The sequence below is a fragment of the Elaeis guineensis genome, chromosome 3, assembly GCF_000442705.2.
Source record: "Elaeis guineensis isolate ETL-2024a chromosome 3, EG11, whole genome shotgun sequence".
NCBI lineage: Eukaryota > Viridiplantae > Streptophyta > Magnoliopsida > Arecales > Arecaceae > Elaeis > Elaeis guineensis.
In genome coordinates, this window is record NC_025995.2 from 96,293,828 (window position 1) to 96,309,679 (window position 15,852).

At 39.2% G+C, this 15,852-nt stretch overlaps 1 protein-coding gene across 1 annotated transcript; it reads right to left on the reverse strand.

Moving 5' to 3' along the window:
• Nucleotides 1-3,940: 3,940 nt before the first annotated feature.
• Nucleotides 3,941-15,100, reverse strand: LOC105041691 (ABC transporter F family member 5). Its single transcript, XM_010918683.4, has 9 exons — nucleotides 14,024-15,100; nucleotides 12,309-12,650; nucleotides 10,097-10,237; nucleotides 9,776-9,955; nucleotides 9,254-9,409; nucleotides 5,409-5,510; nucleotides 5,163-5,291; nucleotides 4,297-4,401; nucleotides 3,941-4,176 (listed from the first exon to the last, which is right to left on the reverse strand). The coding sequence occupies exons 1-9, from the start codon at nucleotides 14,909-14,911 to the stop codon at nucleotides 4,081-4,083; spliced, it is 2,139 nt and encodes a 712-aa protein (XP_010916985.1). The 5' UTR covers nucleotides 14,912-15,100; the 3' UTR covers nucleotides 3,941-4,080.
• Between the last annotated feature and the right edge of the window lie 752 nt (nucleotides 15,101-15,852).

The following is a 15,852-nucleotide window of genomic DNA, read 5'->3' on the forward strand; positions in this document are numbered from 1 at the left end:
TTTGAACCCGATTGAGGCCCTATTTGAACCAGATGAACCATAACTCGGAGAGTCCAAGTTTCTTGAGATTCTATCTCAAGAAATCATGCCAAAAAGAGAAGTGGGGCATTATTTTTCTCATTCTTTTTTCTTCGCGCGCGTGAAAGAAGAGGGGGCGCCAATAGTTGGCGGCCCGCCTTATCTGGAATTTTTTTTATTCAGATTTTTTTATTTGAATTTGATTCAAAATAGAATAGAAATCTCTCAGATTGGGGCATGGAAGTATTTTTTTATGTGATAAAAAAATTAGATAAAGGAGGGCGTGCGCTAATTGTTGGCATGAGACATCTCTCCTTCTTTCTTCTCTTATCTCAGCGCATCTCATCCATTCTTTTTGTTTTGGATGCCTAAGATCAAATGGGATTTGATCTATTAAGGGGTTAAAAAGGTTTTGGGGTGTGAGAGATCTGGTTTTGAGCAACAAAATAAAGGGAGGAGAGGAGACGTGCGTGAGAGATAAGGAACGTCTTCTTTCTTACATCAAGTCTTCCTTCCCAACGCCTCTTCCTCCCTTCTCTACTTCATCCATGTCCAGATCTGATAGAGATCAGATCTAAGAGAGAAAAAAGAGAAGAAGAAAGGTTCTTCTTCTCTTCATAGTGATCTGGTTTAGATCCCGTCGAATCTGCGCAAAAAAGTTCATGCAGTGATCTCATTCTTCAAGATCTAGAAGAAGAGATCTAGATCCAAGGATGAGGAGCGAGATCTGCAACGTGCTTGCACATCGGTGATCTCGGTGCTCCAATCAAATGGCTCCATGTGGATACCAGCAGAGGCCGAGCACGTGCGCGACTACGATCAAAACCCAGGACATCCGCAGGATCCGAGGTATGGAGATCTGATCTCTGTTTATTTTTTCTGAGAGTTTATTTTTCTATTTCAGATTTCAGATAGTGGGTATATATTCGTATCAAGATCCTTACTACGATTTTTAGATCTGATCTTATACATGAATAAATTAAAATTATTTTAATTTATTTATTTTCACTATGTAGATGTCTAGAAAAAGTTTTGAACTACACGTACGAAACCGTAGTAGATTTTCTAACAGCTAAAGCAGTCATCGTCCGATCTTTGAGTTGAGAGCAATCTCCAGCTAGATGCCCCAACTCATCACACCGGTAACATCTAGTCTTGCTCAAGTCTCTCCTGGACTTGGACCGTCCTCGTCGTGATCTCCTGTCGTTGTCTACCGCTTCCTGCTCCTCCAGAAATCACCAAAGCTGAGCTACTGCCACCTGAGCTCGAAACCGGGTTCTCCATCCTGAGAACTTCATTCTGAAGTATCACTGCGGTGACCTTGACCATCTTGATGGTGCTCTTCTCCACTAGAAGAGCAGTCACCAAAGACTTGTACGAAGGGAGAAGCGATGCTAGCAAGACCAGCGCCCTAGTCTTCTCCTCAATATTCTCAAAATACTGAGGAGGTCGTGAGGATTTTCTGAAAGTGGCTGAGATACTCCTACATGCTCTGTCCCTTAGTCATCCGCAGCTAGTAGAACTGTCTCCAGAGGAAAAGAGTATTGGTGAGAGATTTCGTCATGTACAACTCTTCGAGCTTCGACCACAGCACCGTCAGAAAAGTCTCACTAAGCACATGGATCACCATCTCATCCGCTAGGTACATGTGGATGGTACTCATCGTCTGCATCTGTAGTCGTTTCTAATCCCGTATCTCCATGGTAGTTGGTTTCTCCTCGTACAAGAGAGTATCGATCAACTCTTGTTGGATGAGCACGTCCTTCACCTTTGCCCGCCACAAGAAGAAATTATTCTTTCCATCAAACTTGTTGATCTCCAATATGATTGATCCTGTCTTTTCCATCTTCAGTCTTGCTCACCACTACTGCAATCTGCATCTTTGTATCGCCTTATTCTGATACCACTTGTTGGGTAGATGTCTGACAGGACACCACCTCCCAGGATCTTTTCGATACCACAAGATGTAGCAGGAAGAAAGAAGAAATAAAATAAAAATAATCAAATATGTGGATCAGCCAAAAAAGGAATCGTCTCTACGAGACATGCAAACTTTACTATGAGAAAAAGAAATATTACAAGAGGAGATCTCACTCTCAACCCTCGTACACTCAATTTCTCCCTAACAGAAGGTTCTCCCTCACAAAAGCTCTCTCTCTAGAAAGACCCCCCCGAACTCCTGAAGCGACCATTGTCCACTGTCCAGGAGCCTTGCTGCTCCTTCTCTTTTCAGCGCCGCATGCTCTCTCTCTCCGTGGGTTCAGTTTTTCCACAGCCGCGCGACACCAGGCCTTTCTCGGATCAATGCCGCACCACCATGCTTCTGTTTCACGCGTCAGGCCCTTTTAAAGGCCTTAAACCTGAATTAGATGGTGATTAGAACTCCTAATCAAGCCCAAACAACTCCCCAAACCATTGGATCATGGTCGGAATCAACCTACACCCTTCGATCGCACGTCGGTTCATGGAACAGTGCCGTGGACCGTAAGAAATGTATGAAAAATGCCCACGCGGTCCACGTGACCTCCTTGTGCACTGCCCGATCCATCGTGGATCGGGCTGCGGGCTCCCAGCGGCGTGCCTGGGCCTGGGCCAGCCTGCGTGTGCTGGGCCGCACCCTATGCACCTGGGCCCCGTGCAGCCGCGCCGCCGCCACTTCGCCGGCGGTCCTCTACCGTTTCGGATTCCGTGCCAATTTCTCTCACGCATATCTCCTCCGTTCGAGCTCCGTTTGAGGTAATCTTGGTCTCGTTGGACGCCGTTTTTCATCGCGGATCTCGCTGTGGACTCAATGTGGACTGAATCTCGAGGCGTCAAATCCTAATAAGTTGTAACTCTTCCTTCTCCCTTCTATAAAATAAATGGGTTTCCCCACTAATGTTGGGTTACCTTCCCTTTTTTTTTTTTTTTTTTTTTTTTTTTGCTAAAAAAAATGTTAATGTGAAATATAAATACCTTAGGAAGAACCATGACATTAAGAGCAGGATGCACATCTGTACCGTGATATGTAAGAGGTAATCAGGAAATGGTGGGAAGAGCGTATATGTTAAAACATGCAAGTAAAGCTCAAAATGCAACGGAAAGCATCAGGACATCAAGGACTGCTTATGAACTAGTCTAAAGTAACTTTGCATTACATTCTCTATTATATCTATATATAATTGCCGATTAATCATTATTTATTAGCTTCTATTATATTCATAATAGCATCAAAGGCAACTCAAATCATAGGAGAATTTCGCCATTGACTTGCAAGTAATGATCCCGAAGATATAGGTGTTGAACGTCCAGTCTATGTAGCAATTTTGGTTCTGGTACTATGGTTATACCTGACTGCCCTTTTCCCCTAGCCCTTCTTGTACCTCTGATACATATTAGAGGCCTTTCAAGGGATGATGACATCCACTAGGAGAATATTGCTTTCAAGGCCATGTAAACAAGTAACAGACAATTAGAATTGGCTATTTAAAGCGACCTTGTATTAAAGCAGGCTCAAGGTTGGTTCCATGGCTCATTCTCCCCACATTGAATGTTTCAAGCAACGGGCAGGGTGCAGTGGAAGTCATTTGGACTTTCCCACGGTAGCGAGGTCGATAGTATGCAAGTAAGAATTTACCATGCGACGTGAGAGGGAAAAAGAAACCGGCTCTTTCTTCATCAGGAAAAAAAAAAAAAGAGAGAAGAAGAAAAAAGAAACTGACTCTTCTTTTAGTGTCCCAGTGGCCAAATTTTGCACAGATTCCCCGCTGACAACAAAACATGGCTGCGAGCATTTACATTTTGGATACCAATTAGCTGCAATTTGTCATGTCTCTGCAATGCCAAAGGGTGTTGGTTGGTTATACTGGAACTGGTGTGACTCGAACGTAATTTTATGAGAGTGCATGCCGAAAACATTGAGAACTAAGCAAAAGATATATAATTCTGCAGGCGAATCTCTATTCTTTCATTCCACCATAGGTATGATTTTATTTGAACATTTGTGTATTATGTACATATGTAAGCTTTTCATGGTTATTACAAAGATGATTTTTTAACTTGGACACAGGGTCATGACAAGAATCATTTCCAACGCTTTGCATTCTTCAAACCTTTAGATTTTGCCTTCGCTTGCTGAAAAGCCATCATCTTTTGCTTCTTCCTGGCTTCTTTCTCTTGCTGTATACAAGCCAAATGGTGACATAGTGAGATTTGTGCCACAGAATTCAACAGCCACCTAAACTGTTCTGCCGACTGAAGTCTTTAGAATACATAGAGCAGAGAGTAAGGTGGAAGTACCTTTGACATTTTAGATTTTGCTTTTACTTTTGGGGCTTTCTCCTCGAGCTCTGCCTCACGCTCAAGTTCCCTTTGTCTAGCATCAAGATTCTTCTCAAGATAATACTGTCGAAATAATCAAGTAGAAACTAAATTATTATACTATAACTAAGAAGATGAAGGTAACTGTAAAAACAAAATACAAATGAATGAATATAACCTGAATGATACTCCTACCAGGGATTAAGTGATAAGACAGAACCCAGGAAAGAGACTCTAATGGAATCCAGAAGTACGTAGTTGATCATGCTTTGGATATATCCAGGGATATTTTGTGAGATGAAATTACAGGAACTATGCAACTTTATTCAATTTGATTTGTTCTCAGTTATTGAAAAATATTTCATAAAATCTAACAGGAAATGATTAATTACTATCATTCTTTTGATATATCTCTATTATTTAGACAGTATAGAGAGACAAAAATTAAACACCTTACACAAATAGCAAGCTCAATTGCACAAAAGAATTATATGCAAGCTTCTTGTGCCAAGCGGTTATTATTCTCCCAACCACATTCAACAATACCGATGGTCCGCTTCACTGATACAGCAATTATTGCAGGAAATATATTTGTTTGAGTTCAAAAATGTGTTCAATGCTTGAGTGTTGCACATGTGAGCAGAAACGTTCAGATGCAATTCCTTATTAACACAGTAATGAAACTGCCAAGGATTAAGCTAACTTTAGAAATCAATAACTCATGCTTTCAGAGCAAATATAACTTTTTTAGAAAAATTCCTTTTACAAACCGACGTCTTTAAAATTATTTACAATTCACACGTTTTAATTCCTAAGAGGGTCTTGAAACTAATGGAGAAACTTACATTGTAATCTCCTGCATAGTCTTGTAGGCCTTTGTCTTTCACCTCTATTACTCTGTTAACAATTTGCCTTATGAAGTATCGGTCATGAGAAACAGTAATGACAGTGCCCTTGTACTCTGATATAGCCTCCTGTTTGAAAATGACAAAATTTCCAGAATAAGAAACTTCAGCTTATGCAAGCGATGCACTATGGGCATAAGAACATAAAAGTTGCACCTAGATGAGATGAAAAATGGACCAGCATACCTCCAGCATCTCTTTTGATGGTATATCCAAATGGTTGGTTGGTTCATCCAAAACTAACAAAGTAGATGGCTTCACCATAAATTTACAAAAAGCAAGGCGTGCCTGCACCAAAATATGAGCTGAAGTTAAAACAGTCATATATGAAAATTATAGAACTTAACCCGGCTTTTAGAAAATGCAGATTCACTAAGATCTTGGATGGATATCACACAACTCAGTCCATTAATACCAATCTTATAAACCATCGAAACAGAACATGAGGATATATACAATTTTAAACTAGTAAGCAAAAGTTTATGTAGCATTAAACTGCTTCGTTTTACATTTCAGTTGCAGGTCTGATAGTTGTGCCTTGTACAAAAGAAGCCAGTAGCATGTAACACTACACTAGCATTCAACATATGAAATATATGAGAATGAGATAAGAGGAAATGGTACCATGGACAGTTGTGATCTATCAGACATGTTTGATGAAGAGGAAGGAGTGTTTGATGGACAGCTGAAATCCCATCACATAATTTGAGAGGAAAAGTTACATTGATGTGATCCAGTAGCCAATCAAGAACAGACCTTTCAGCATAGAACACTTTGTTTTATTATTTTATCCTTTAACAAATTGTGGAGCAACGATAGGGAAACAGGAGGTGCACAAAGTAGATAAAAACAAGAGAATCACCACCACCCCCACCATCCCCCCACCCCCTCTTCTCCACCCAGAAGTGATAGAAGTCTTTCCTTTATACAATAGCATAGATATAGCCACTTTCTTCTGAAGTAGTTAATATGCAATCGGCTATTGGTTTAACCTAATCAGACACAGACATCAAGCATGGGAAAACATCAAAGCCTAAGCACAAAAACATGGAAATGGGTTTCAGACCCGAAGATAATTGAAATTCTGACTCAGATGTGCATTAGCTGATGTTTGTATTGACAATGCCATATAAATAACAGAACCAACTATCAAAAAAAAAGAATCAAAGACTTTTAAATGAAACTTATTAATCATATGAAGTATTAGATGACATGGGGTTCAAGTATCCTCAAATGGTTGCAATGCACAGTGCCAATATCAACATCATCACCACAGTTGCCATTTGTCATCACACTACTCGGCTTAACTATGGCATCATTCAGACAAAGTAATCCATGCAAACTGAACATGTTTTTAAGATAACATGTTATATGTAGATGTCATTCTATTTAGCCATATTTATTACTTAGAACAAGCTTAGAGTGTCAGAACCATGCATAATAGGGCATACATGTCGCAATACTAATTTCCTAGTTTAGCCTCAAAAGACAAACAACTAGCATATTTAGGTAGACATTCATTACCCTATCTTTACGCACTTAACTTTAGGAAGAAATGTATGATTGATGGAAGTTTGAATATGTTTATTTTTGGACTTTCTGTCCTACATCATCCCTTGAGGAATTGGTGTTCCGAAGGAACTCAAGGGCAAAAGTACCAAATTGCAACTCAAAGTTAAACAATTTATGAAACACTCTTCTTATTAAGAAATAGTGAATTCGCAGATTGCCTATCTTGTTGTTTTCTTAGTTTATATATGAAACAGAATACTAAGATAAAGATTTAAACCAAACAAAAATATTCAAGAAATGTTACAAGCAATAACAACATCCATACATTTGATCTGATCAATTTATAGTTCAGCTACAGAAATCTATCAGAAGTAGCTGGGAGAAGAAACGTTCAGGGAACCTGACATCCCTTGATACTTGATAGGATTGATTCAATGACAATATTTGTAAAGATTTGCTTCCTGTGGATGTTTTGGTTTTATGAATCTGTTTGTTCTTAGTAACCTACAGCACGCCTTTCAAATTCATTTTCCAGAACTCTTGTCCACATTTATTGGATGAGTCCCTGCAATTTCCTAAGGGTTCTTTGCATATTTGGGCACCTGTCCATACCAAGCCTGGCCAAATCCTCACAGACAAAAGTACCAATGAAACTGGTTTGTGCATCCATTTATTCCAGAAGAACTCAAAGGTTCTGTTAGAGTATACATGTTAAACCTTTTTTTTTTTTTTGATACAAATTCACATAAACTTGTCACTTCTATGGTCACTGTATGAATACACCTGACAACACCTAGAACACTATCAGCCTTTTTTGTCCTTCCTTTCTCATCGATGAAATGATTAAACAAGAATAAGACAATCAAAAAGCACAAGCTGATTCACTTCATCTGTACCAATTCAACTGGAGATGCATTCATGTCTGCAACCTTTGTAATACGTTCGAGACAAACAAAACAAAGCACCTAAGATACTTAAAGAGTTATCAACCATGATAAGCATTATCTCCAGCAATTCTATCATTATCATCAACATTTCCAATTTCTTCCAATATCATCATATGCTCACTTTAGCAATAGCAATTTGGATTTTCCCTTATTTAATACTATTGAGTAGCACTACACAAATAACTTAACATATGGAGCATTCTGACACATATTAGTTGCAAGTACACCAAGGCCTGTTTGCAATTTAATTCCCAGACTTGTTGTGGCTCCCAAATATATCATTGACGTCATCAATGTTGGCACCCTGTGCACACTTCATCCCAAATTACCCCTCATAAAAGTCAATCAGAATTATGTTGATTAACTATTTGACATCTTATGACCAAACTTTTAAGCAAGAAAACATCCCTGATGGCTGATTTATTTCTGGAGTGAAGTCAAATTTGTCACTAGATGCCACTATCATTTGCAATCACTGCATGTCAACATACCTCATGTACCAAATTTACTGGTCTTTACATACCCAATCAAGAGAATTAAACTGTTCTTTCACAATTACTGACCATATGAATTATATTTATAAATTTTTCCCTGTGTGGGCCAATAAGCCAATAATGTATGAAATAAAAACAATGGAATAGTAAAGACGTGTTGGAAATTTAAAATGGCCTCCTCTGCTTGAAATTGTAATTGAGTAATGATATACGCAAGGATATCAGCCCTGCTTACACCTAAAGCTATCATTAAGACCTGCGGCCTCGAACCACATTAAGACCCCACGATACTCAATTCAAGCTCATAGACCTATGGGGCAGGCATGGGCCAAACCAAAGTTAGACGTATAAAAATATTTTGGTCCAGGTCCAGGTCCAGGTCTAGCCATATGTGTCTCAACCTGAATATAGAATACACTAGGGTATGGAACTGATTTTTATCAACCCAACCCAGATTCAGACCTGGACCTGACCAAGATTCCATAGTTTACTTGGTTTATAATGCATAAGATCACTCCTATACCCTTTGCACTTCTTATAACAATTATCAACTATACTTGGCTATGTCACTTATAAATTATTTTGAGGGTGTGAAGCAATTTACCTCACTAAATAGTGGAAACCGCTCAGGACCAGAACTAGACTTGATTCACACCTAAATAACCCAATGAATGTCAAGTAGGGTATGGCCCTAACATACCACGAGCTACACATCCAATGGGTCTCATAAAGTTTATCCCACTCAAATTGGACCTTGCCTGAATCTTATTTGGATAGTGTTTAGGTAAAATTTTAGATTTGAACCTTCGACGAGTCTGGCCTAACTGACCTGTTAACACCCTTATGTATATACTCCAAAAGCAAATAAAAGATCGGAATAACATTAAAAAAGTAGAATGTCTTTAAAAACAAAATAACAAATGAATCAGTGCTTTACTTCAATAATTCAAGGCTTAAACGTAAACAGAGCTTAATCATTCATTATCTTCTACAGATTCAGTGGAACAACAAATGCATCAGGAAGGCTGAGAAAACAAATGAAAATAAGAAAACCAGCCCCCAAGGACTTATTCCATACCTTCTCTCCACCACTTAAAAGTGAAACTTTTCTATCAAGCATGTCAGCTTTGAAGTTACAACGGCCAAGAAGACCTTTAATGTCATCAATCCCCCAATCTTCTGCAGCTTCTTCTACTGTTTCTAGCACAGTTTTCTCCAAGTCAAGTGCTTCTGCCTGATAGAAAATTGTAATTTTTAGTTCATGATAACTTCAATATAAACATATCATTCAGAAAAATTAACAGCACCAACTGATTGGTCAAGGTAATTCCAAACAAAAGCTCGTCACAGTTGCATCTCCGAAGTAATATATCAAAACCTTGCCATTTAAATCAATTTCTAGAGGGAGAAGTAAATAGGCATGTAATGGTGCATGACAAAGTGGGTTGTTTACTATAGTCTAACAACAAAATTTCTATCTTTTCCTGTTCATTGTGAAATTTATAATTTAAAAGTGACATCAAACATCCTGGTGTTGCATAGATAAAAGAATGTATCATTAGAAAAGAAACACAAATGCAACTGAGCAAAGTATAGTTACCTGGTTCTGCTCAAAATAATTTGGCAAAACATTATGCTCCCCAATAGTGACTTCACCTCCCATAGGCTTCTCCAAACACATAATCAATTTAAGCAAGGTGCTCTTTCCACATCCATTTGGACCAATAATGGCTATTTTTTCACCTCTTTGAACTAAAAGATTTGCCTTATTAAACAACACCTGGAATTTGAAAGAAAAGATGCTTATTGTAACAAGGCATGAAAAATGAATAGTGATCAAAGCACATGGCATGTGTTATTTTTTTATACGAAAATCATGCATAAAAATAACTCTTGCATTTATCAAGTTTGTTATACTGACCTCATCTCCATATCCAAATTGAAGATTCTTTATCATTAAGACAGTTCTCCCACTCCTTCCACGTTCAGGAAATCTGATCTTCATTTGCTTTCTTTGAAAAGGCTTCTCAACTTGCCCTTCTTCTTGAAGTTTCTCCAACTTCTGTTATAGTATTGTAATAAATTAATTGGTAAATTGTTAAAAAAAAATGCAGAACTTGCAATTTTAGAAATTGAATAATCATGTCAAACTCCAACAAACTGGAAACAACACAAGACAAAGCCTACCAATTTTGCCACTTTTCTGATACATCAACCATGTGCTGATATACACTGATCATAACAAGTGTCATCTCATGATGAGATGATCTCATAATCTCATGTACATAGCATCGTCAACGTATCACCAGATATAATGGTGATAATTTCTCAACTACGAGTCAACCATTGTTGATCAGCATCCAAACTTGGGTGTCATCAATCGGTATTTTACTTAGTGAGCATTATGGATATGGTCTTGAATACTGAAGAAAATATTTTGTCTCTTGAGAAAGTGGGGGAAAATGCATGTTATATATAATCATGCAGGCTTCAGTATCAAGCAACATAAATAATAAATTACCCCCTTATTCAGGAAGTACGTTTGAGTGTCATCAATTTGTATTTCACTTGGTAAATGTTGTGGATATGCTCTAGAAAACAATACATAAGTGACAAAAGATTTTGCCACTTGCCTATCATGAAACAGCCTTGGTGCAATGGCTGGAGGTCACAGGTTCAATTCGTGGAAACAGCCCCTCCTCATTTTGGGGTAAGGCAGGCACTGCTTGGTTGCCCATTTTTTGGCCTCATGATACAAGCTTTTCAACACCAACCGAAATGAATATAAATCAACCTAGTATTTTGAGAAGTATCTTGCAATCAGCACTGCTTTATGAAATTTCTGTCTCACTCTTACCGCTAAAACTGGGAAAAGTGATCCAAATCATTGATGAAGAGTATGAAGTGGAATAAATGGCGAAGATTAGTCATATTCAGAAAAACCCATCATCTCCTCTACAAAATTGTAGCTTTCCTTTGCTCTATCAGGTAAATTAGTTCCCATCCAACAACCACAAAATTGCAAAAAGCTGCTAAGGGTGTAAACCTTTAGGACTCCCCTGTCATCTACCATACTTGCTCAACTTCGTGAATCATGAACAAAAGCATGATGGCCAAAGTAGACTTAGGAACATGGTTGGAATCATTGATTTAATACCAAATAGGATCTTTATCATTAACCCAAAAGGATATGTTGCTAATGTTCTTGAATAACAAGTCACTGCAATTTCAGTCTTCATTTGTGTGCAGAGAAGCCATAAAAGTAAATAATGGTTTCATAATTACTCGAACTTCTTTTCCTGTAATTCATTAGAAGATCTCTTCTTTCATGCAAATCTATTGCTTAATGTACTCATCTCACCTTGTTGCAGTATCAATCTTGGTAATCCATAAAGTAGTCTCTTTAAAGCACGTATGCGGTTCATATAGACAGCTAAATAAGGGGAAAATGGTTGTAGGTAGTATCCAGGTGCATGCACAAAATTGACATAACCTAAATTAGATCGATGACCTACCTATGTGGTAGAACTAGGAGAGAGCTAAGGAATAAATAAGAGCTAAGAAGTGACCAGTAAGAGGACAAACAATTCCCTAATACAGGAAGCGCTAGGGTTTGTTGCAAGAGATGAAGAAGAGAAGGGAAAAAGAATAATCAAATTGAAGTTGTAAGGAAGGATACAACTCTAACTGCAAGTTAACGTTTAACTTGACATTGGTGAAGATTGCAGAAAGATTCATAAATGCAAGCTCAGTTAATGGTATCAGGTCATCTATTTATTCATAGCCACATCAATATGTATCATGCAGTAAGCAGTGAGCAAGTAGGTGAGGTTTGAAAATAGTTGCATCAAAGATACTATGGAATAGTTCAATACCCTGTAAGACCTGATACATCAAATAACACACTTCATATACTCATTGTTAAATTAATGTTTCCAGGTCATAATAGAACGACTAAATTTATTTCCTGAACCAACAAAATGAAAATGTGCATCCAACTCATAATTGAAAAATGATGCCACATGTCCAAGATGTATACTAACATGTATTTGAAGAGGGAAGAAGAAAAATGTACCATTCATGTTTCATGACATTAGTTGATCCTGTCTTATGGAATGTTCAAAAACACATACCTTTTCTTCACTAGAAGCACGCCCAGCATTAACTCCAGCACTCAATCTGTTTATTAAGTCTTTTGTATGCTCAATCTCCTTCTGCTGCTTTTCCCATGCCGCATATTGAGCTTCAACCCATGCTGCTTTTGCTAGCACATACTCAGAATAGTTTCCCATAAATACCCTGGATACTCCCATATCTGTTTCGACGATTTTCGTGCATAGTTGATCAAGGAAAGCTCTGTCATGAGATATAATGACCATTGGCACATCTTGCTTGTTAAGATAGCCTTCCAGCCACTCAATTGTGTCCAGGTCAAGATGATTCGTGGGTTCATCAAGAAGAAGCAAATCAGGATCCTGCAAGATATTATATTTTGTATTAAATCAAGTTTAGAGAAAACTGATTATGACAAGAATCCTTAATAATATATCCATAATAAATATGCATGAATTAAAACCCATCCCAAAAGAAAAAGGAAAAATGAGGAGAAAAAGCCAGGGCTACGAATGACTCTTGATCAATGTTTCGCTAATGCTGCACAAAAATCCAAAGGGATAGGGTAAGTTTTGGTATTAGTTACAGTTCACATCAATCCTGGTTCTTTGGAATGATTAGCAACACCCCAGCAAATTCCATTACATGAACACTATTTTTAACTGGAAGCATATTAATGACGAAGATGGCATTGACAATGTCAAGCACAACAACATAACAAACCAACAACAAAGTACAAGAATTAAACAAATAATATATGCCAGGATCTTAATACAGAAACTTGAACCGCCCAAATCCTTCTTCCTGTCTACATGCTTACCAGAATTAACTATGCAAAAATCAGGACAATGTCAAAAGCCATAGTGCAAAGGTACTAAATTTTAACTAGAGATAGAAACAATGGCAAGACTTACTATTGGAGTACTAATACAGAAGAGAAAAGGGAAACTACATACCATATTTTAACCACATAACCAAGCATTATGGCTACTGCCACATAGAAGTCATGCATCGCCACCATGACTATGTATCAGAGTGTTCTGGTCATAGTGCAGATCTCACTTCAACTGACCTTAGTGATTCCATTTTGTTCCCATCATTATCTTTTTTATCAATGGAAAACCACCAATTTCCAGGTGAGAGTATTGGTCAAATCAGTGACTACAAGTGATCTTGCCCCTTGATCAACATGACTGTGCTGATCATATGATGTAAGTATGTGCAAGAGATATAACATATCTACCAACATAATTCTTTATGATTTTGCCCTTTTCTAGCTTCAGATGTTTCAATGCTGAACTGAACATTTTCCCCTAAAATGAAAAAGATGAGGGAGTGGACTCTACTGGACTTGAGTCATGCAGGCATGCACAGACAAACATCATATGGTAACGCTGCTCATCATATGGTAAAAGGCTTGGCGCAATAGTAAAAAGCTTGAGCTAATAAGTACAATGGTGCGGGCTCAAGTCATGGGGCAGCCATTTTGTTGGGGAAAAAAAAATTTGAAGAAGAAGAATCAAAGTTTAGGTTTGCCCGAGACCACGGATTGCCAGGACCATAACTGGGTAATGGCTGTATGGCCCTATGAGCGTCCTCATCACATGATAGACTCTGAAACAAGAAATGAATTTAACTGGTAACTCCATCACCCAACCCTCAAGAATAAGCAAATCAGATTGTTTTAACTTCAAGTATATCCCTGATTTTACTTGGGAATGTTAACTAAAAATACCTGAAGTAGAATCTTCCCAAGAGACATCCTCATCTGCCACCCGCTGCTGAATGATGCCACCAGCCGTTCAGAATCCTCTGGTGCAAAACCAAGCTCAGGCATTAACTTATTAATTTTAACATCCACCACGTCAAGGTCCACATCCTGTGCCCGCCTCTGGAGCAAGTCCAGCTCATCCAGCAGCCTCCCCATCAGCCCCAGATCCTCCACTGAGCTTTCCAAAGCCTTCTGAACCTTCTCCAACCTCTCCGCAATCTCCATCTCCTCCTTGAATGCACTCAAAAACTCCTCCTTTACCGTCCTGCTGGGACAAACCTCGAATTCTTGCGTCAAGAAAGCAATTTTCATGTTCTCCTTTGCCTTCACCACGTTCCCCGAATCGGGTTCCTCCAAACCAGCAATTATCCTCATCTGAGTGGTCTTCCCAGCACCATTTACCCCTACCAACCCAACCTTCTCACCTTTCTTCACCTCCCAGCTCACATCTTTCAGCAAGGTCACTCCCTTAAAGCTCTTGCTGATGTTTTCCAACCTAACCCCCGACGAGACGCTCGAAGCCCCACTGCTCGACTTCCTCTTCCCCTGCCTCTTCGCACCCTCGTCGACGGAGCCATCCGCAAAGAGAGATTCGACGTCGGCGGTGGTCTCGGCATCCGCGACGGCCGTTTCGACCGCCGCCCTCGCGGAGACGCTAGGGTTTCTACTTCTAGGACTAGCAAAGCTAGTCTTTTTTGCTAAGGATACATGGCTTCGCCGGGTTTGAGGGGGACAAGCCCTGACTGGGCGGAATCGCGGCCGGATCCTCGCCTTTCCGGCATCTAAAAGAGGGGAACCGGAAAGGAATCCCGATCGGAGGTCGATGCCCCGGAGCTTGGTGCAGAGATCCATCAACGGCGAACGGAAAAATGGAATTTAGCCCAAAAATTCCAAACAAATGTTAAGATTCGTAAAAGAATTAGGCAGATGGAGAAGAAAATTGGGTGTAATTTCGTAGAAATTTGGGTTAGAGGGGTGGGGGTTTCCTTTCGAGCTCTTTTAGTGGCGAGAGTGAGACAGACAATCTCAGCCCATCGTAAGAGCACCAGAGTTCGCGGTCGGCGTGAGTCATAGATATCACTAAATTCTGATATTAATTTCCATTTTCTTTTCCAAATCCACTAAATACCCTGATCTTTACAATTAATTACTAAAAGACCATTGTTCCTATTTGAGTTAGAATGTAGATAATGGCATTTTTGTTATTAAATTATAAATAAATGAAATTTTTGGTGTATATGTCCACATAAATGTTTCTTGTGGATAGGAAACAACGGCCGGTTTTGAAGGGCAGATAACGAGGATTGCAAGCGTGAGGGCTGGTTGCAGTCCACGAGTATTGTGATGACTGCCAACCATTTGTGACCGGCCACGTGTTACTCTGACAGGCTCGTGGGGGCGGGCTTGTGTCGCCCACAAGTTTCATGAGACAAACCCTGTTCGCGGACCAGATCGTGGGGTTTGTGTCTCCGATTTGATGTGTGCTCCCATTGGAGATAAAGATGTAGCAACGCAAAATCCAAATCCAAATCCAAATATTTTGGGATGAAACCTTTTAACCAAATAGGCTGACTCAGGTGGCTACATAAAAGGGAATTCTGTCCAGGTAGTGTATAAATGAGGCCCCAGCCATACACACGAATAACCTCTAAATTGCACCGGACACTCTTGCTTTTGTTGTGCATGATGGGCGTTTGGCCAAATTGCACCAATTTATGGAGAAAATATGCACATTCAAATATTTAGAAAACAGACATAGAGCTACTCCATCAGCGTTGTATCTAGTTCTCAAA